The sequence below is a fragment of the Sus scrofa genome, chromosome 3, assembly GCF_000003025.6.
Source record: "Sus scrofa isolate TJ Tabasco breed Duroc chromosome 3, Sscrofa11.1, whole genome shotgun sequence".
NCBI lineage: Eukaryota > Metazoa > Chordata > Mammalia > Artiodactyla > Suidae > Sus > Sus scrofa.
Genome location: NC_010445.4, coordinates 45,623,260 through 45,645,667, shown reverse-complemented (window position 1 = coordinate 45,645,667; position 22,408 = coordinate 45,623,260). Strand labels below are relative to the sequence as shown.

Here is a 22,408-nt window from a genome sequence, read left to right as displayed (position 1 = left end):
TCGGAGAAGCATGAAACTCTAGACAATGTATCCACATAATTTCAGTGGGTAACCCTGCAGGGCCCTGTGGTTTACAGTATCCTGTGCTTTACACAAGACAGTTGATAAAGAGTCTAGTTTTTAAATTGCAATGTAGTTCATGCCACTTGATGCTGGCCTATATTTAAGCTTATGGACACTGAAACACTGGCTGAGATCACAATGCCAAGTGACCCATAAGATAAGGGAGAAGAATGTGAGAAGTTCCAATGATTTTAGCCTCTTTAGAGAGGAAAAAAAAAAAGTTTGTGTGAACTAAAACTCCACAGTTGCATTTGTGTTTGCCCTGGATAAAATCAGGAAAAAGACACAGAGGCACTTTGTAAGCCCTAAATCACAAAACTACTTAATTTATTAGTTTTTCATTATTGGGTATGTTAAATACATTTGCATTCAAGTTTTAATTTGAATTTATTTTGATTTATGAAGTAATTTTAGAACATTTTAATTTGGGGGCAAAAGTCTTCAGATTTTAAGTTTGTAACCAGATCTTTAAAATGTATACTTTTTACCAAAAAAAAAAAAAAAAAAGAAGATTCCCCCCCCCCCCCCCCCCCCCCCCCCCCCCCGGGCCTTTTTGCAACGACTAATTGCTGGCCTAGTGGTTAATTTGCATATCTTTTCTTTCTTTTTTTTTTTTTTTTTTAAGTAGGTAAGACCCTAAGACCATTAAACAAAGTTAGAATTCCCTGGTTCCCATCTAATTTTTTTTTTTTTTGTCTTTTTTTGCTATTTCTTGGGCCACTCCCGAGGCATATGGAGGTTCCCAGGCTAGGGGTCTAATTGGAGCTGTAGCCACCGGCCTACGCCAGAGCCACAGCAACGCTGGATCCGAGCCGCGTTTGCAATCTACACCACAGCTCACGGCAACGCTGCATTGTTAACCCACTGAGCAAGGGCAGGGACCGAACCCGCCACCTCATGGTTCCTAGTCGGATTCGCTAACCACTGCGCCACGATGGGAACTCCCCATCTAATTTTCTTAAGAAATTAGAATATAGAAATACTGTTTAATTAATGTTCTGTCCTTTTATTTGTTATATACTTTGGGGGCCAGGCTTCATAAACTGATTTGTTAATTCAGGCTTCTGTCTGCGAGGCACCTGTGTCAAGGTGAAAATCATTTTAAGACCTAGTTTCTTTAGCATTTTTTTTTTTAAATACCTTTGTGCAAGCTGAGATTTTGTTAGATTTTGTTAAAAGGAAAAAATGGTGATCCTTGAGTTTGAAATTCCTTTCTTCCTCTGCCCTAGTGAATGTTTTTGTTTGTTGTTTGGTTTATGTTTTAGGGAATTGCCCATTAGGAAAAATTTTATAGAAATACAGGTTTTTTAAAAAATGATTTTTATTGTTTCCATTATAGTTGGTTTACAGTGTTCTATCAATATTCTACCTTACAGCAAAGTGACCCAGTCACACATACATATATATACATTCTTTTTCTCACATTATCCTCCATCATGCTCCATCATTAGTGAGTAGATATAATTCCTAGTGCTATACAGTAGGATCTCGTTGCTCATCCATTGCAAAGGCAATAGTTTGAATCTTATTAACCCAGATTCCCAGTCCATCCTACTCCTTCTCCCTCCCCCTTGGCAACCACAAGTCTGTTTTCCAAGTCCATGAGTTTCTTTTCTGTGGAAAGGTTTATTTGTGCCATATATTAGATTCCAGATAGAAGTGATATCATGTGGTATTTGTCTTTCTCTTTCTGACTTCACTTAATATGAGAATCTCTAGTTCCATCCATGTTTCTGTAACTGGCCTCATTTCATTCTTTTTTATGGCTGAGTAGCATTCCATTGTGTACATACCACATCTTAATCTATTCATGCATCAATAGACATTTAGGTTGTTTCCATGTCTTGGCTATTGTGAATAGTGCTGCAATGAACATATGGGTGCATGTATCTTTGTCAAGGAAAGTTTTGTCTGGATGTATGCCCAAGAGTAGGATTGCTAGGTCATATGGTAGTTCTATATTTAGTTTTCTGAGGTACCTCTACTGTTTTCCATAGTGGTTGTACCAAGAAATACAGTTGATTTACAACACTGTGTTTCAGGTATACAGCAAAGTGATTCAGATATAAATATCTGACGTTGGTGTCACAGTGACCATGTATTTGGGGGCTGTGTTTTCATTGCAGACAAAACGAACTTCCTACGCTTGGCTGACCTCCTCAACATCCAGGTGGTCACCGTCAACATCAGGAGACACCCGCTGGAAGCCTGGATGCCTCAGGTATACCAGTCATCCGCAAGCCTCTTGGTCCAGAAGATGGTTCGGCACAGGCAAGTGAGATGTGGTGGGTTTTCTCTCAAGCTGCTTTAAAAACAGAATGTGTTAATGCTGAGTGGACGGAATGTGTTTCAAGCTGTAATCAGTTCCCTGTTCACTGCTTTTCCATGCCTGGAGGCATGGAAAGTGTCTGGACACGCAGTGTCTCACCCTAAGCCCAAGGACAGGCTGCTAGATTATGCTTCCTTCTTCAATGTTTCCTAACGCTCAAGGGCCACAGACAGGCAGTGCTTTCTGAGTCAGAGAAACTGATCACTCTCTGATTTCAGGCTGTTCCAGCCCCATCAGAGTCACTAGGAAGTTAATGTCAAATATGGTATCGACTCTGTAAAACATATGCTAAGAAAACATGAGTTAGCATTATTGGAATGACTATTAATAATGCCAATTAAGGGAATTCCCTGGTGACCTAGTGGTTAAGGGTCCAGCGTTGTCAGTGCTGTGGCACAGGTTTGATCCCTGGCCGGGGAATTGCTATACCACAGGCAAGACTGAAAAAAAAAAAAAATGCCGGTTAATAATTTTATTCTCAAGTAGATGAACTCCAGAGAGTCCTTTATCCTGGTTGGAGACCTTACTTTTTTCTTTTTTTTTAGTTTTTCTATTACAGTTGATTTACAATGTTCTGTCAATTTCTGCTGTATGGTGAAGCGACCCAGTCATATGTATATGTGTGTATATGTTCTTTTTCTCACACTGTCCTCCATCATTTTCCATCACAAGTGATTGGGAGTAGTTTCCTGTGCTAGACAGCAGGCTCATTGCTTATCCACTCCAAATGCAATAGTTTGCGTCTACTAACCCCAAACTCCCAGTCCATCCCACTCCCTCCCCGTCCTCCTTGGCAACCACGAGTCTGTTCTCCATGTCCATGAGTTTGTTTCTTTTCCGTAGATAGGTTCATTTGTGCCATATATTAGAATCCAGATATAAGTGATATCATATGGTATTTGTCTTTCTCTGACTTCCTTCACTTAGTCTGAGAATATCTAGTTCTATCCATTCTGCTGCAAATGGCATTATTTTGTTCCTTTTTATGCCTGAGCAGTATTCCAGAGACCTTACTTTTAATATGTGTGGCCTGGAAAATCCCTATCATCAGAGGTTCCTTCTCTTGCTTTCCTTGAATTTAATATTTCATAAAAATGAGTGGTTCGGAAGTCCTTGAAAGTAGCCCAGACTATGATGTTGGTAAGTATTCCTTTTAGTCCCCATATTTTATATTTGCCAAAGCCCTTCATGCAGAGGCTCCTTCCCATTCATCTCAACATTGAACTTCCGATGTGTTTCACATGGTGGACATTTGCGTGTCCATGCCCGGCATCCAGGGCCTCCCCAGAACAGTGGGATAGGAGCCCCCCTCTGTCTTCTTGTCGTCATGCCCAGGGTTCCCCCAGGATTCTCTGGAGCACAAGGCACAGGAGCCTGAGGGGGGCATCCTGCTCCGGAATTGAAAATTGGGTCAGAGCCCAGCTGTCATGTTTTTTCACCCCAGACTTGGTGAGGAAGATGGACATGTCAGTCCCTTGAAAACGTGTGTACATGAAGAGTAAGAGGTTTCTAGAAGCTTTCTACATTAAGGATGTTAATTTTGGAGTTCCCTTGTGGCTCAGCAGGATCCAGCATTGCCACAGCTGTAGCTTGGTCAGTGCTGTGGCGGAGATGTGATCCCTAGCCCAGGAACTTCTGCATGCCAAGGGCATGGCAAAACAAACAAACAAACAACAACAACAAAAACAAATGTTAATTCACCAGGGACAAATAATTGAGGGGTAATGGTCCTGGGCTAACCCCTAGGCCTTCTCCTGGCCCCCGATTCTGCCCGAGGCTGTCAGCCAATCCCAGTGCTTCACCCAAAAGGTGAACCTGAGAAAATTAGGCCTCTGGCCTTCCCCCTCACTCTGTCTTCATTTTTCTCCTTGATGGGAAAGGCGGAGCAATGCACCAACATCTGTGAGAGGCAGGTGGATTTCAGGGCCCAGACTGCTGGAAACTTTCCTTCCATGATGGGTGTGTGTGTGTGTTGGTGGGAAGATGGGAGGTATTTCATATTCATCTCATTGGTGGGAAACGCAGTCACTGGAGGGCTCTGAATCTGCCTTTTTTTTTTTTTTACCTTTTCTAGGGCCACACCCGCAGCATATGGAGGTTCCTGTTAGGAGCCTAATTGGAGTTGTAGCTGCCAAGCCTCCACCAGAGCCACAGCAACGCGGGATCTGAGCCACGTCTTCGACCTACACCACAGTTCACGGCAACGCCAGATCCTTAACCCAATGAGCAAGGCCAGGGATCCAACCCACAACCTCACGGTTCTTAGTCGGATTCGTTAACCACTGAGCCACAACGGGAACTCCCATGAACCTGTTTTTTTTTTAAACTGAAATGCGTGATGACAGAATCTCTCCTTTTTTCCCTTCTGCCAGGACTTTTGTCTGGGTTTATGATGTCATCATTCTAGTAAATGCCGTATTCATTGCTTTGGATGAAAAGAACCCCTTCATTTCCTACGCAGAGTGGCTTTTCCTTTTTCTCTATGTCATTGAGATTCTCCTGAAACTGTACACATATGAGCCCAGAGCCTATTTTGGAAGGAAGCAGTTCTGGAACTGGTGAGTCTGTGTGGTTTGGAGAAGGGGGCTGTGCTGGAGAGAGGGGCTCCCTGTCACCATGGGGAAGTAACGTTGGAATGTTTCAAGCTCCAGCTGCCTAGTTTTGAGGCTTCTTATAATGAAATCTTGAGGGCTGGGGAACATCTGGTTGTCAGAGCTGTTATTTATGATGTCAGTGTGAATGACCAGCTAAAATTAGAATCACAGATCATAGCATCTTGGATTTGGAAAGGGTCTTTTTTTTTTTTTTTTTTTTTTTGTTTTTGCTTTTTAGGGCTGCACCCATGGTGTGTGGAAGTTCCCAGGCTAGGGCTCGAATCAGAGCTACAGCTGCCAGCCTACACTATGACCACAGCAACATAGGATCCAAGCCACGTCTGCAACTTATGCCATGGCTCATGGCAACTCCGGATCCCCCAGATGCTCGACCCACTGAACGAGGCCAGGGATCAAACTGGCATCCTCATGGATACTAGTCAGATTTGTTTCCGCTAAGCCATGATGAGAACTCGTTGGAAAGGATCTTGCAATGTCACACAGTGTTCCTTTCATGGCGCCCCGGCCCACTCCCTAGCCAGGAAATGTGGCCTGTGTGGTTAGACATTGAGGACCATTTGCAAGCTCTTTCTTGGGCTGGATGTGTCTCCTTTGACCTTTTCTTCTCCAGGCTGTGTGACTCCTGGTCTCAAAGTATCACCCCCATGCTACAAAGCATCTCGAGTGCCACTGAGTGTCAGGCATCACTGGTCACCAGCTTTGGCAGTGCACAGCTCGGCAGGGCTGGATCTCTGTGGTCGCTGCTCCCTATGCCAAGAAACTCGCTAGGATGCATATATGGCCCAAGAGACTGGCTAATGTCGTCCATGGCTCTCGCACCATTATCAGAAAAGTAGCAGTGTGATGAATTTCCCCTTTAAATAAACAGTTGCGGTGCATTTAGTAAAATTAATGCCAAGAAAGATGATACCATGTATTCTGGAAATGTCACAGCAGTCTTGTGAGTATGTGGGTATGTTGGAAGACAGAATGATAGGAGTTAGCAGATTCCTGCCCGTTTCCTTGGATGGTTCATTGGAGCAGGCAGTAAATGAGCCAACACAGTGTTTCTTGCTTTGTTTCTGCGGCCCTAAAAATTATGGAGAATAGTTTGATGGCTGGATCATAGCTTTGCCTAAGAGATGGGATTCAGGGTTTTTGCAGGGTCCATCGTATCCTGAGCTTGACGGGCCTTTCCCTTGATTCCTCTCCGGCATTGCTCTTCTTTCTGAGGTTTGATACACTGATCATCATCGCAGCCCTGGTGGCCACCGTGGCCAACACCACCATCCGATCAGGTCAGTGGCACCAGCTCTCAGCTTCCCCGCCTCCCAGGATCATGTGTTCAATCAGTCATCTTTGTAGAACATCCACGTTGCACTGTTAGGGGGTTGCAGGGAGGCACTGGGGACATAAGAGAATTAGTAAAAATGTTGCATGTTCTGGAGAGGGATGATAGCTTTGCTTGTGTTTAGCTGTGTGGTGTAGGTTTCTTTCCTCTTCCTCTTCTTTTTTTTTGTCTTTTTAGGGCCACACCCTCAGGGTAGGGAAGTTCCTGGGCTAGGGGTCCAATCAGAGCTGCAGCTGCCAACCTACACCACAGCCACAGAAACGTCAGATCTGAGCCTTGTCCGCAACCTACACTGCAGCTTGCAGCAATGCCAGATCCTTTAACCCACTGAGCAAGGCCAGGGATCGAACCTGCATCCTCAGGGATACTTGTCAGATTCTTAACATGCTGAGTCACAATGGAAACTCCAAGGTTTCATTTGTAGGCATCTCCCCACCAAACCCTCACCTGGTCACCTCTCCAAAACTGCTCTTGCCTTTGGTCTCAGGGCTCATCCTTGACCCTCTGCCTGTGTTGGTCGCTGACCCAGAGCACAGCTGTAGCAAGAAATCTGTGTTAGTCTCTGCCCACCACCCCCTCTTCTTTCTACCCTGCTCTTGTTCCCCCTCTTGTTCCACCACTGCCCCGCACACACCTCCCTGTGATTATTTAGAGATAGAGAAGCTTCTTCTTCTTGTTTGTTTTTGTTGTTTTTTTAGGGCCACACCTGTGGCATTTGAAAGTTCTCAGGCTCGGGGTCTTATCAGAGCTTCAGCTGCCGGCCTACACCATAGCCACAGCAACAGATGTGGGATCTGAGCCGCATCTGCAACCTATGCTGCAGCTCACAGCAACAATGGGTCCTTAACCTGGTGAGTGAGGCAAGTGATAGAACCCACATCCTCATGGATGCTAGTCAGGTCCTTAACCCACTGAGCCACAGTGGAAACTCCTAAGATAGAGTACCTTCTTAACATAAGCGCAAGATGAGTGCTGGAGGAGGAAGGGCTTGCTGAAAGTGTTCTTCTGTAGACTGGGACCCACAGCCTCTTCTTGATGCTGGCCTGCAGTGTATTCCTACACTCGTGATTCTTAGCTCTTGGGCTGGAGGGGGACACCCAGCTTGGCTCTGATTTGCTGGCAGAGTCAGTGATTCAAGGCGGTACTCAGACCTCATTGAATGAAAGGGACAAGCCGGAGGCGCTCAGAAAATGGAATGTTAGATGACTGTGTTCTTTTTGCAGCAAGAAAATACAGCAGTCAGCAGATACTGGATATTGTTTTGATTTTGAGGATACTCCGGCTCTTAAGGGTCATCATCAGCATTCAGAGGTAAAGATGAAGCTGGGTGAAACAGCTGCACCTGGGCGGTTCTCCACCCTGGGGCTTGACAGGAACCACCCTGCCTGGGAACTAAAAATGCGCCCAGCTGTGCACCCAGGGTATAACTTGTATAGAGGACCTTGGTTCTCTGGGGATGGTGGGGCAGGGCAGGGAGCCCGTGAAGAGGTTGCAGAGCACCCACGTGGCGGCTGCCTGAGGGCAGAGATCCTATCCATCATTTTCATCCCTGCGACTTGGTTCCTCAACTGTGCATGCGGCCTGGAGAGGGTCCGTGGTCAGGATAACAGCTTATGCTAACAGAATATGCCCACCATTGTCTAGTTAAATCCCTCCAGCAACCCTTGATGTAGGGGCTTTCATGATCCCTAGATCACAAGTGATGGCAGTGAAGCTCAGAGAGGTTAAGTAGTTCCCCTACAGGTGTACAGCTAGAGAAAGGCCTCACGAATATGACCCCCAAAACTGGAAATTTCCAAAACTCCGTTTTGGAAAGGCCAGGTTCCTTTCAAGGAGTGGGGGAATACCTCCATCCCACAACTGGCCTGCTGCCCCACGAAATAGTCAGGTTTCAACCCAAGCCTCCAGGTCAGCCTTAAAACAGGCTGGAGTTTTGTTTTTAATTTTTTTTTTAGGGTGCACCCACGGAATGTGGAAGTGGTCCAGTTGGAGCTGCAATGCCAGGCCCTTTACCCACTGAGCAAAGGCCAGGAATTGAACCCACATCCTCGTGGGTACTATTCAGGTTCTCAACCCTCTGAGCCACACGGGAACTCCCAGGCTGGATTTTTGATGAAGAAAGAGGTGGGGGGAGAAAGGAGGAGAAGAGGATGGGTGGTTTTTCCGCCTCAACACCCACCTGGTGTCATAGCGGTGAAACTCTCTGTGATTACCTTTCTCATGGTTTGCTTTACTTCAGGGGAGACACAAGTTAATTCCTCCCTCAGTTTGGCAGATGGACTGATTCTGACAAAAGTGTAAAGGCAGATGCCTGACAGCATTTAAAGAAGAGGCCCAGGGCTGCAGATGGGGCATTAAACCACACACGCTAATGTGGTGTCAGTTTCCTTACATCTTCCTTTTGCCTGATGTCAGAAACTTTGTTTTATCCCAGATTCCGGGTGATCGTGATCACCTTAATTAACATCGGCCCCACGATGCTGACTTTTGGTGGGTTGGTCTTGGTGAGTAGGGCTGTCCCGTTGCTGTTGTGTGAAGCAGGTGGTAAGATGTTCATTCCTAGAGGCTCTCGTAAACCCTCTTTTAAGGGAGAGAAAGGGAGATGAAATCAATGAGATTCACTGTTTTCTAGGAGCCGTTTTTGTTTGTTTGTTTGTTTGTTTGTTTTTTGGCCATGCCTACAGTGTGCGGAAGTTCCTGGGCCAGGGATGGAACCCAGCAGCAACCCTAGCCGCTGCAGTGACCATGCCAGATCCTTAACCCACTGAGCCACCAGGGAACTCCTAGGAGCCATTTTTAGAAATATCAAATGTCTAGAAAGATGGGTATATGGCAGTCTGGGTCCACTGGCTGCTGTAATGAACACTGCAACTTCAGGAAGTTAACCCCATCACAGTTTCTCCCTCACCCACAGTCCGAGTGGGTGTTCCCAGCCAGCAGGTGGTTCTCAGGCATGTAGGATCCTTCCAGCCAGGGCTCTGCACTCCTGGCCTTGGATCCTCCTTTGCTGTGAGGAAAGCCCATCTGCTCCTTGAGACCCTCAGTGGTCAGAATATATCCATGCAAGGCTGCAAGGGGGCTGGGGCCTCCTGCCCAGGACTGATTCCTTGCTGTGGGTGAGGAAGTTCATGGATGAGGAAGCTCGAATATAGAGTGGATGCTTTGCGACAGGTTCTTTACTCTTCTGCTCCGTTACAGTGGTCAGAATTCAGTTAGTCCAGAAGTGCGAAAGGTGGGCTGCAGGTCACCCGTTCCCATCGCCCACGCAGAGGTGACCATTGTTCAGAGATTCTCATTTTCTAAACATTTGCATACATACAGTAAGGATGTCCTACCCACACATGTGCGTATCTAGTTAGGTGTTGTGTCCTATGGGGTCATCCTTATGGAAGGCTGCACAACTTTTTTCTATGCATTGTCTTTGTCACATGTCCTGGAGGACACAGGCACCCATGTGAACTCTGCTGTGAGGAAAGGTATCACACAGAAGGGACACTCAAGAACACAGGTGGCCAGCCCGCCCCCCCCACCCCGCCCCTGACGGAGCCCTGGAGGTTGCACCTCTTTGCCACCATAGGTGATGGATGGGGTGGAGACCATTCCTTATGTATCTTTGCCTCCATGAGCATTTCTATTGGGTACGTTCCTGGGGATGGAACTGCTAGGTCACAAGGTGACAGTCTTCACCAGTTGGCTCAATGGCGGCGAATTGCCTTCCAAAAGATGGGCTCCCTGATATTCCAAATGCCAGTGTATGACAGCATCTGTCTCCCCACAATCCTCACAGCTGGGTTTATTAAACTTCTCATTCTGTCTTCTCCAACCTGCTGGGTGAGGAAATGGCACTCCATCACTTGGACATGCATTTCTTTAGTGGTTCATGAATGAGGCCGAGTGTCTCTTGCATGTTCTTTGGGCCACTTATGCTTATTATGTATGTATGTATGTATGTATGTATGTATTTACTTATTGTCTTTTTAGGGCTGCACCCACGGCATATGGAGGTTCCCAGGCTAGGGGTCTAATCGGAGCTGTTGCTGCTGCCACAGCCACAGCAACACAGGATCCGAGTCGCATCTGTGACCTACACCACAGCTCACAGCAACGCTGGATCCTTAACCCACTGAGCGAGGCCAGGGATGGAACCCTCAACCTCATGGTTCCTAGTCGGATTTGTTAACCACTGAGCCACGATGGGAACTCCCCTACTTATTTTTTATAAGCAGCCTGTTCAGAGCCTTGGTTTATTTTTCTATTAGTTGTATTTTATGTGTTTTGGAAGAGTGTTTCATTGATGAAGGAAATAGGCCCTCGGTAGGTTGTATGCAGAGTAGTTATTTTTCCTCATCTATCACTTGTTTTTGTTTTTCCTCAGTAAGGGCTTTCTGTTGTTTTCTCTCTTTTTTTGGTGGTGTAAAAGTTTAATTAGGTAGTCATCTTTGTTGTTCTTTTATTCTGTAGCTTATAGTTTTATATCATGCTTATAAGGCCTTTTTCTACTTAATTTTTGTTTTTGTTTTGTTTTGTTTTGTTTTTATGTTTAACTCCTGGTATTTTTGGAATTTATTTTGGTATAAAAAACAAGGTAAAGATCCATTTTTTCCCCCTAGAGGCCTAACTATTATTTTATTGAGTATTTAACCCACTAACTTGCTAGCAACTTCACTTTGGCTTTGTAAAGGGAGACAGCAGGAGAGGTCATGGTGGGGTCTAGCTGGCCATGTACCATGTCCTGAACAGCCACCCTCTTCCTGATGCTGCTGGAACTCTTAGTTCTGAGGGCTGGGGGCAGTGGTGGGTGGGGGGATGCCATCCCTGGAACGAGGGTAGCAGCCCTTTCTGCTGGCCCTTGGCGCAGGGCTGACCTGTGTCCATGTCCTCCCCATCTGACACGCCACTCACCCTGTGTGCCCCCCATGACCGGTATTGCCCCCACCCCCAGGTGGTCTACTACGTGTTTGCCATCATTGGGATGGAAGTGTTCCAGGGCAGAGTGCACTTTGACCCCAGTTCTGCCAGCCCCGATGCCCTGGCATGTGGGAACCCAGCCTTAAAGGACTCAGCGTTTGCCCAAGGCAGGTACTGCAGGAACAACTTCAACGACCTGGCCTCCTCGCTCGTCCTGCTGGTGGAGCTCACAGTGGTGAACCAGTGGCACAATATCCTTTCTATGCAGGTGGGTGGGGCCAGGGCTGCTGAGAGTAACTACGGGGGATTAGGTCTCGGCTCCTGGAAGGTCGGCTTCCTTAGCTTCGCACTTATCGCCAATGGCTTTGCCCTCGTGACTCACCAGGCAGCAAAACTGTATTTCATCGTCTTCCATGTCGTGGTCGTCATCCTCATTGTTAAGTGAGTTTGCTCTGACACCTGGGTGGTTCTGGATGCCCCTCCTGAACCTCCCTGCTCCCTGTGGGTGCGTCGCATCTCCCCTGCTGGATGAGGAGGGGAGGTGTCTGACTTTGGTTCTCATTTGTGCGCCTCAGTCCCAGCCAGCCAGGCACATTGGTGTGTAATACACATCTCAGAGCCTTGTAGGTTGTCTGGGTCAGCAGGGCTCTGGGGTCCTGGCCGGTGTCTCTGTCCTCCCCCAGTGGGATTGGATCACCTTTAGGGCATCCCTGGGAATTGCGTCCATCCTCTACTGAAATCCTCCCAACTCCTGGGACCCATTAGAACCTGTGAGACTCAGTGTCCTTGTCGTCCAGCTTTGGTCCTCGCCTGTCCTCGCACAGGTAGAGCGGAAACGTGCCCCTGTTGGTTCTTTCATCAGTTCCAGTTCTGTCCTAACCCCTTTTCCCGGAGAAGGGGAGAGCTCAGTCACCATTTGAAAGCTGCTGTGACATTGCACTGCAGGAAGGGCTTTTCTTCCAGCTCCTGAAGTGCTGGTTCTTGCTCTCCTGTGCCTCATGGGACCTGCTTGATCACGTGGGTTCTTTCCCTGAGATGTTGTCTGATTGTCGTTCCCCTCTCAGAGCCTGAGGCCCACAGTTCTTAGTGTGATGGCCCAGCCCCAGGTCTTCCTTCCTTCTTTATCCATGGGCTTTGGCCACCCTCCTGCTGACTCGGGCTCCAGAACATCCCAGCAGAGGGAGGGTGAAGAGAGGCTGCCCTGCTCACACCTGCTCATCCTGCGCAGTCTGCATGGAACATGTGGTACGAATGAGGGAGAAATGCCTCCTGAATGGCCCCTAGTTTTCCAGAATTCGGGGACAGGCCCAGGCAATGTGAAGCCTTTATGGGTTTTCCTGCTGCCCTCCTCCTATTAAGTCCAAAGTGATGAGGGGATCAAGACTCCCCCTACTCACAAGCTGACAGGTCAACCTGCATATATGTCATGTGTATAGACTGACAAAGTGTGACGTCTTACGTTGACCTAAAAAAATGCACAGCCTGAAAGTTGAGAGTTAGAGTTCTTGTTGTGGCTCAACGAACCCTATTAGTATCCATGAGGATGCAATCCCTGGCCTCAATCAGTGGGTTAAGGATCCAGCATTGCCATGAGCTGTGGTGTAGGTCACAGACACGACTCAGATCTGTGGCTGTGGTATAGGCTGGTGGCTTAGCTCTGATTCGATCCCTCGCCTGGGCACTTCCATGTGCCACAGGTGTGGCCTAAAAAAAAAAAAAAAAAAAAAAACCAAGAAAAAAAAATGAGAGTCAAGTTTTATTTGGGGCAAAATGAGGACTTAAGCCCGAGAGGCAGCATCTCAAGTAACCCTGAGCAAACTGCTCTGAGGGGGTGAGGGGGGAGTTAAGATATATTGGAGTTTTTGCAACAAAGGGCAGGTAGCAGGGACAAAAGATCACTGCTAATAACAAAAAACCAGAGATCTTAAGTTAAGGGATTTAGCGCTTTTCCATGGGAAGATGCAAAGATCTGGGCTCACTGAAATCCTTCCTTTGATATGCACCTCAGCTCACCCCTGTGTTTTCACAGCCTGAGTTTCCTCAGGGCTCCCTGTTAGGAGTTTGTTAGGGTTTGCTAGATGGCAAGTGCTCTTTGCTTCCTTCCTGAGCTCCCTCAGTTTTTACAGAAGTTTGTTGCTGGTCTAGTGAAGGTTACTGCTAGTCACGGGGAGCAGACATCAGCCACCATGAAGGATTTTAAGTGCTTGTCTAGATACAAGGAGATGCAAGAATTGGGCAAATAAAATCTTCTCCTGAAAATAGCTAACTGTCCGAAGACCTGTTCTGCCAGTTTGCCCAGAGCACAGAGTGCCTCCCTCCTGCTCGCCAGCCTGAGCTCTTTCAGAGGGTGTTGCAGGTCAGCCGCTGCAGTGGCTCATGATTTAATCCATGGAGAGGCAGATGGCAAGTGCCAATTTCCAGTTCACACTCTGGTCAGAGACAAAGATAGTTTATTTCTCATGGCCAAAGCTGCAGCCAGAGCAATACTTGGGTCCATTCCCTGCACCTTAATCTCCACTGAGTGCTGAGGTGAGGGCCACCTGCAGGGGATGTGTTGCATGAGGGGTTCCAGAATGAGGAGACTTCAGGTGGTGTAGCTGGGGGGACTTGCCCATCCAGAGCGAGAGAAAAAGAGAAAGGCCTCATTTTCACTCTGTAAGCAGGTCTCCATGGAGGGGAGCTTGAGGGCTTTGGTCCCTGGATGGTCTTGGGGAGAGGGCGGCCTGGGGCATCTTCAGAGGCAAACACATGTCCCTAAACTGGCTCCCAGTGCCTCTGCTCAGAGGACCCAGACTGTGCAGAAACCTGAGACCTTCATGGAGAATTGTCCACCAATGATTATTTGACCTATGCGTCCCCTTAAAATAGATTGTATGTTCGTGCTCGCTATGGCAGCACATATACTAAATTGGAATGGTCCTGAGATGATAACAGCCCCTGTGCAAGGGTGACATGCAAACTAGTGAAGTGTTCTGTATGTTTGCAATATATGGATAGGGGATTGAGAGGTACGAACTATTCTAAAATAAGCTACAAGGGTTCATTATTTTAATAATTATTAATACAAATTCATATAAAATAATTTTATATAAAATAAGCTACAAGGTACCGCACAGGGAATATCACCAATATTTTATAATAAATGGAGTATAACCTTTAAAAATTGTGCATCAAAAAAACCCTGTAGTTTTCTTCTTAACAGTCACTGTTTGAATAGGATGTAGAGGAAGAATGATTTTCCAAATGAAGAAAAGTTGTACCCAGTTCTGGAGAGACATTTTGTCATTTTTTTCCCCATGTCTCATTTTCTTTGCAAAGATGGGCCTTTTGGTTTGGGCCTGAACACTGGAGCCAGGAGCCCCATCGCCCAGACCATGGCTGACTCAACCTAACACCCTCTGCCTTTTACTCTTTCTCAGTATTTTCATAGCGTTCATCTTGGAGGCATTTTTTGTGGCATATTCGTTAGAAAAAAGTGAAGTGGAAACTGCCATTGAGAAGAAGATCCAAGAACTCGGAGTTGGGGTCCAGGAGTGAGTAGCGTTTCCTGACATCGCTCCTGGACTTTGGAGATGGGTGGTCATGGCGGGGCAGGTCCTGGGCACATTTAGTCCCCCTGGCAGCCAGCCTGGGGTGCCAGTTCTCAGGGACTCTTGCTGGCTACATGAGTGACACAGGGCCATGGCTAGGAGGATGGCGAGGGACTCAGCTGAGGGACTCGGCCACATTCATGCTGTCTCTTTCTCCCTGTAGGGAAGAAATGCAGGACAGGAGTCTTGTTGACAACGTGGACGCCAAGGACAGTGGCTTCCATGGGGACGAAGGAGACAACAAAAGGAAGGCCTTGAAAGGCCTGTACTTCAGAATTGCATCAAAAAGTAAATTTGGTTTTCTTTATTTGTTTTTTCAGGGCTGCACCCGAGGCATATGGAAGTTCCCAGGCTAGGGGTCTAATTGGAGCTGCAGCTGCCAGCCTACACCACAGCCATAGCAACGCCAGATCTGAGCAGCATCTGCCACCTGGGCCACAGATTATGGTGGTGCTGGATTCTTAACCCACGGAGCGGGGCCAGGGATCAAACTTGCATCCTCACGGATACTAGTTGGTTCATTATTGCTGAGCCTCAACGGGAACTCCTGAAAAGTAACTTTTAACCCCAAACTTCCTCCAATCCATCCTCTTCACAGCAGCCAGTGAGATGTTCCCAGAATGCAGATCTGACCTTCTGGGCCTTCCCATGGCTCAAGGGCCCCTGCTGTGAACTCTGGGGCTCCATGCTTGGTTCCCCCCAGCATCTCAGCCTGCTATACTTCTCTCAGGGCCCCCCATGCCTCTGCCCTAAAGCCCTGCTGGCCCTTCTTTGGCACTTCTGCTCCATCCTGCCCAGGGCCTTTGTACATGCTGCTTTCTCCCTGTGCTCTCACCTCCCCTTGCCTAATCAAGGCCCCTCGTCTGGCAGGTCTCAGCTCAGGCAGCACTTCTTCAGGGAAGCCCTCTGGCCCCCTGAGAAATCAGGTGCTCCTGTGCAGCCCCCCCCCCACCCAGCTCTCCTTTCTTGCCTTTCAGTGCATGTCAGCTGCACATTCATCATTGAGCGACTGTCTGATCACCATATGCCTTCCCTGCAGAAGCTTCACATGTGCAGAGCCCTACCTTTTTTGTTCTCTGTTGTATCCCCAGGATCTTGCCACAAGCCTGGGACATGGGGGCCCTTCATAGCTGCTTGTTTATTAATTACTGTATTAATTCTCAGTGAATTAACGATTGACCGATAAACCCAAACCCATCTGAATCTCAGTTGGGGCCTTGGCGGGGACAGGGTACTCCTTGACACTGATCAGCGTAGATTGCAGGGGGTGTGGTGTGGGCATGCCCCTACCAGCTGGCCTGCTCCTCCATCCTTCCAGGAGGACCTTCTCCTTGGTCTCCAGAGCCTGTGAAGGCTGGGAGCTCAGTGAGATGGGCTCGGAGTCCTCCTTCAGGAAAGCCAGCTACGTGGGACCGGGGTCTCCCTCCAGCCTGCACGTGCAAGTCACATGTGCCCCTTTCGCCTTCCTCCCAGGGTACAGGACCGTGGACGCCTTGCTGCAGCAGATGTTTGAGTCTGAAATTGCTCCAGAGGATGAAAACCCTTCTTTGGAGGAGATTCTGAATGTCTCACCCAGCAGCAGGCACCCCAGGAATCCCAGTTTTGGAAACAGTGTCTGACCTGGGCCTGCGAGGTCCTGGGTGTCTGGAAACCAAGATAAGCTGTCATTACTGTGGCATATGCTGCCTCAAGGTGGCTTTCCTGGCCTGGGTTCCCTTCTGTGTTGCGATAAGCCTGTGAATTGGCCTTCCTGGTCCTGAGTGCTGGCTCCGTGTCCTGCCCTGGATCATGCTCAGGGCTGATCACAGATGGAAGGAGAGATTGTGGGGAGCACTTATCATACACATGCACGTACCTAAGTCCTCTTGTTGGTATATAAAAGCTTTTGTTTATTTTTATATGATATTTTGCTATTTTATTAAATCAATACTGTGCTACAGTGTTACAGGAATGAATTTTGAACACTTAAATGTGCTAAAGGAATATGTTCTAGTCATCTAGCTTTTTATTCAAGTGAAGAAATATATGAATGTGAAGGTAAAATTCTGTCACAATCATTTCTTTTTTGGGGGCGGCTCTCAAAGTGTCTTAAATTAAATTACAGTTATAGCAAGATTTTGAGTAAGCTGCTCCCTGAGGTTACTCTTGGTCACTTTGCCCCAGCTGGAAATCTCTCAGTACCGGGACCTACTCCTTCTGGGAAATTAAAGGGATTTATTTTACTGTATTTTTTTATTTAAGACATTTTTAATTGTGGTAAGATATACAACATAAAACTTACTATTGTAACCATTTCTAAGTGTACAGTTCCCCGGCGTTAAGTGTATTCAATGGTTGTACAGCAGGCTTCTGGGACTTTGTCATCAACCTGAAGCTCTGTGCCATGCTGTTGACCCACAGCTCCCTGGCCCTCCTCCCCTGGCTCCTGGCAGCCTCTGTTCTCCTTTCTGTCTCTATGGATTTGGCTACCACTGACCACAACTGCATTTTGAGCAAGTGAATCCTTTCCGGGGTTGTCAGGACAGAGACCTTGCCACTGGCTCTGCCCTGAGGAAGGGGGGTGGGGGGAACATGACTTCCTGACCTGAGATCTCTGAGTGCAGAGGGTCCTGGGTCACATGTCACGTTTCAGGGTGGCCACTGAACCTGGCCTGGGAGAGGCTTTTCCTTGGTCTGAGGGTGGCCTCTGGTGTAGGAGCAGAGCCAAGGCCTCTGGGGGACTGGCTTCATGCCCGGCTCCCCACCAACCGTGCCACCTAACCTGTGCCCTACTTGCTTACCTGCAAACTCAGGGCAGATGGCATCTCCCTCCCCAGACTGTGGCACAGGGGAGGGTTGGTGCACTGCTGACTGTGGTGTCCAGTGTTTGCTCACATAGGGTGCTTCCTGGTTTAAAACCTGGAAGCCTGGTGTTTGGTGTCATCGGTGTTTGGAATTCCCAGGAGGTGGGGGCCTTGCTGACCTATCTGATGGGGTTCGTGGACTCCTGCCATCCTTTTAGACCTCTCTTATTTCTTTGTATGTTTAAATTTATCATTCTGTAAAGGATTATGCTAACTGAGCTGAGTAGCAATCTAATTTTTTTTTAAATTGAATATATGCTGGGCATTTTTAAATTAGAAATGATGCAGTCATGGTAAAACATCCAATATAGAAATACAGTCAAAAGTCAAAAATTTGCTTTTTAGTCTTCTCCTCACTCCTCTCCCTTTCACTCTTCCGTGGTAACTGCTGAGTCTGTTGTTTTTCCTTCTGGAACTAAATGGGTATCACGCATATTAATATGATACAATTGCCTTTTTAATCTTAAGTAGGATGTCAAACATTTTCCATATATAGTTCAAAAACTTGCTTTTTTACTTAACTGGTGTTTCAGGTTGAGATATAGATATCGATAGATACAGACTCACAGTGCTCTTAGTTGTTCTGTACTATAGATTTTTCTTGTTCTGTTGAAGAATTCACCTATTCATTGTTCTATTCACTGTTCTACATGTTCAACATTAAACAGTAATGGGGTGGAGTTCTTGTGGCACAGCTGGTTAAGGATCCTGTGCTGTCACTGCAGATGCTTGGGTTTGATCCCTGGCAGAGGAACTTCCACCTGCCATGGGCGCAGCGAAAACAAAAACCAAAAAAATCTCCAATAATGGGGTAAACTTTGTTATTATTTTTTTTTTTTTTTATGTGTTAACCTTTCAATAGGAAAGTCTTGTGTTGGATTCATGGACTCCAATTACTACTGTCCTGAAGCCCCATGGCCACCAGAGGGTGCCACTGCCCTGGCTGCTGCACAGATTCTGAGGGTGAGGAGTTGTGGATTGCCACTTTTCTCCAGGTCTTTATTCTGCCTTTTAGGGAACTAGTTCCCCCACATTTCAGCACATGGGCTCCCTGCTGGTCACTTCATTCCTTAGTCTCCCTGGCAGAGGGATGGAGCAATATGATTGGGTCTGGGCCATAGGCCACAGAGCCCAGCACCTCACAGGTCTTGCCTGTGGGGACAGTGTTGGCTTCTGCCTCCACCTCTGTGGGCTGGGAAATGGCAACAGCCAGAACATCCATCCAGGAAGGCTTCTCTGGAGGACAGAGGTCAGGTCCAGCACAGGATCATTTGCTCCAGGCAGTACCAGGAGACGGAAATCACTTCTGTCTTCTCTATGCTGCCCTGTTTGGGTTCTGTTACAAGGCGCTTAGTCAGTCGGCAGCCTAACCCATCCAGAAACGAGTTTGTCTGAACCTCAGAGTGGAGCCAACAGGACAGACAGGATGAGGCAAAAGGAGGACCGAGGATGCTGACTCCTGGGCTTAACGGCAGAGAAGGTGTGTTTACATATCATGCAGATGCCCGACCAGCTCAGAGCTCTTATTTGTTAGGCCTGGGCCACACTTGTAATATCTCAGGTGTGTTTTAGGGAAAAATAATTTTGGAACCATTGTCTAGACACAGATATAACCCAGGGTGAAAAGGCACTGGTAACAGGAGTCTCAGAGTCTCTGGAGTCACTGGTTCTTAGAACATAGAGCAGAGGGCTGAGAATGAATGGGAAGGGCCTGAACCCAGGCTGAATCTAGTCAGTATTTGGGTATTTAGGATAAGGGGTCCTCTGTTTAGTTCAACACCCAGGGTGAGTGAGACCCAGCTCTGTCTGCAGGAAACTACAGGCTCATTAGTGGGTGAGCTGGAGGCTTCCTTGCCCCTCAACACTGACTTCTGTGGCATCCATCTCAGTTGCCCTTTACATGCGATAAACTGTATTGTGTCTGTGTGTGTGTGTAATTCAGAAACTGATTTATAATGAAATGAAGATGATCACGATAGTTTGTACTAGGAAATAGACCAAAAAAGTCCCACCTACTTTTGTAAAGTGTTTGGGATGTCCTGGGGTGTGATATGAGCTGAAGGTCCAGTGACAGCAAACAGGCTGGTGGGGATGCAGAATATGTCAGCTGGGGTGGGGGGCTGGAAGCCAAGGCCATGTGTCCTCCCTGCCCAAGACTGAAGGCCTTGCATGGATGGACACGATTAGCTCTTAGTTCATAGTAAAATAGCACCCTTACCTTCTTTAGTCCTGATTTCCTTTGAAAAGGAAGGAGGGGAGGAGTTCCCATCGTGGCTCAGCAGGTTAGGAACCCAATTAGCATCCATGAGGATGCGGGTTTGATCCCTGGCCTTGCTCAGTGGGTTGAGGATCTGGAGTTGCCATGAGCTGTGGTACAGGTCGCAGATGCAGCTTGGATCCTTTGTTGCTGCGGCTGTGGCATAGGCTGGCAGCTGCAACTCCAATTTGACCACTAGTCTGGGAACCTCCATATGTCACATGTGCAGCCCTAAAAAGACAAAAAAAAAAAAAAAAAAAAAAAAAAAAAATTAAATTTTTTAAGGGGAGGAGGGGGAAAAAGAAATCCCACAAATCTGGCTTTATCAATGTTCAGTTGTTTTGACACTTTGATGTTGCTTTGTCTGATGAGGTCTGTCCCAGGATCAACTTCCTTCCAATTTTAGTGTATATATAATCAATCTTGTAGGTTATGTTCTTTATTTTCAAAAGAAAAACATAAACATATTTGGAATCCCATTCTATTCATTTATCTTACAGACATATTTGTTTTTGTTTTTTGTCTTTTTGCCTTTTCTAGGGCCATACCCACGGCATATGGAGGTTCCCAGGCTAGGGGTCTAATCGGAGCTGTAGCTGCCAAGTCTATGCCAGAGCCACAGCAACACAGGATCCGAGCTGTGTCTGCAACCTACACCACAGCTCATGGCAATGCCGGATCCTTAACCCACTGAGCAAGGCCAGGGATCGAACCCGCAACCTCATGGTTCCTAGTCAGATTCATTAACCACTGAGCCACGATGGGAACTTCTTACAGACATATTTGTACCTGCACTCATTTTTTTTTTTTTTTTGGTAGCAATAAAATTGTGAAACTAATTGTCTCTAAATAGAAGACTGGCTAATTAAATGATGGCATATTCATATAGGGGAATGGCATATGGCTGGTCCAATATAGATGGAAAGAGGGTTAAGAAAACTATGGAACTGTATTATGATTCGCCTTTGTAAAAAGAAAAGGATGGATACTCTTCAACATGATAAAAAAAAGTCTACCTCAGGCCAGCCTCATGAGCTTATTGGATAATCGGAAGAGCTCCCTGTGAAGCAAGTGAGAGTTGTCCAGGGCCACCCCTGCTTGGTTTTCTTCCTATGGTCCTAGGCAATGGCAGCACATAGGAAAATCACCAGCAAAAGATGGGCAAAGATGTAAAATAAGCAGCATTTTCATAGTGATGGTTATTTACTTGGAAATGTCAGAGGAATCAACTGAACAGCTTTTTATAGTAATCAATAGGCTTCATATATTCCAAGTACCAGATAGAAAATAATAGGAAAAAAGTGACATCTGATTTATAATCACAACCAGAAATTTAGTCTTAAGTACTTAAATTAGTACTAGTATAAAAATATTAGAAAACTTTTTTCTTATTTCTCAAATGAAGATGGCATATTAGGACACAAAAGCCAAAAAAGCCTTAAAAAATGTATAAATCTACAAAACGAAATTTTAAAAAATTATTCATGGCAACAGAAATCTTAAGAAGTCAAGAGATGACAACTTGGGACAAATTTCTGCCACAAATAGAAAGGGTTCCTACAACTTAAACTGAAAAAGAACAATCCAAGTCAAAAATGGACAAAAGATTGACCAAAAGAGAAAACAATTCATATCTCTTGAATATATGAATATATTTGGCCTAATTCAGGAGGATGCAAATGAAGACTATAAGAAAATACCATTTTTTCACCTGTCAGAGTGGAAAGAGTCAATGAGCCAAGACTTTGATACCTGCTGGCACCGCCTACAAAGGGGCTATTTGCAACACTGGTATAAAATTTTGAATGCACTCACATTTGACCCAGCAATTTCACTTCTAGGGTTTAACACTAGATCAAGGTTATATATCATATAATGAAATACTACACAGCTATTAACAAGAATGAGACCATTCTATATGTACTTACATTCTCTACTGTACATTAGGTGAAAGAAAGAGGCTAGTTTTGTCAAAAAAAAAAAAATTAGATACATGCATAGAATAATTTTTGGGAAGATACTCAAAAAAGTGGGCTGAGGTAGGGCCTGTCTCTGGACTGACCCGCTCTAGCGGCCTGGTGGCTGGTAATGAGGGTGGGAGAGAGAAGGCCTCTTTGTTTTTTAAAAGCACCATTCAGAAGAGATTTGTGCCTGTGACATTACCCTTGGATGTCAATGAAGGACAGGTACAGTAAAGAACAGGCACATTTTATTCTTCAAAACATGACTTCTGCTGGATATATTTGGGGAATTTTTTACTTTCTACAAATATAAACCCTTAGATTTGCAAAAAAAAAAGAAAAACAAAACTGACGGCTCTTTTTTGGCTTAAAGTGGGCAGGTCAGTGTTTAGAAAAAGTGATTTTTGAGAAAGTTCACGTCCAAATTGTTGTTTTGAATGCTTGCATCCCAGGAGTAGCCCAGTCAGCTGGCTACATAGGACTTAACATTGTTGTGTACTTTGTTGAAATAT

General features: G+C 46.4%; 1 protein-coding gene across 2 annotated transcripts in view; it reads left to right on the top strand.

Moving 5' to 3' along the window:
• LOC100620627 (two pore calcium channel protein 2-like) overlaps positions 1 to 17,127 on the top strand; it is a 42,531-nt gene extending 25,404 nt beyond the window's left edge. Inside the window, exons 10-19 of one of the 2 annotated variants that reach the window (XM_021087048.1) lie at positions 2,190 to 2,334; positions 4,765 to 4,950; positions 6,220 to 6,284; positions 7,561 to 7,648; positions 8,772 to 8,841; positions 11,280 to 11,496; positions 11,596 to 11,686; positions 14,665 to 14,778; positions 14,999 to 15,123; positions 16,309 to 17,127. In XM_021087048.1, coding sequence (XP_020942707.1) covers positions 2,190 to 2,334; positions 4,765 to 4,950; positions 6,220 to 6,284; positions 7,561 to 7,648; positions 8,772 to 8,841; positions 11,280 to 11,496; positions 11,596 to 11,686; positions 14,665 to 14,778; positions 14,999 to 15,123; positions 16,309 to 16,454 — 1,247 coding nt within the window. In that variant the 3' untranslated portion in view covers positions 16,455 to 17,127. The remainder of the gene's footprint in view (positions 1 to 2,189; positions 2,335 to 4,764; positions 4,951 to 6,219; positions 6,285 to 7,560; positions 7,649 to 8,771; positions 8,842 to 11,279; positions 11,497 to 11,595; positions 11,687 to 14,664; positions 14,779 to 14,998; positions 15,124 to 16,308) is intronic. The other variant, XM_021087049.1, reaches the window with a different exon arrangement.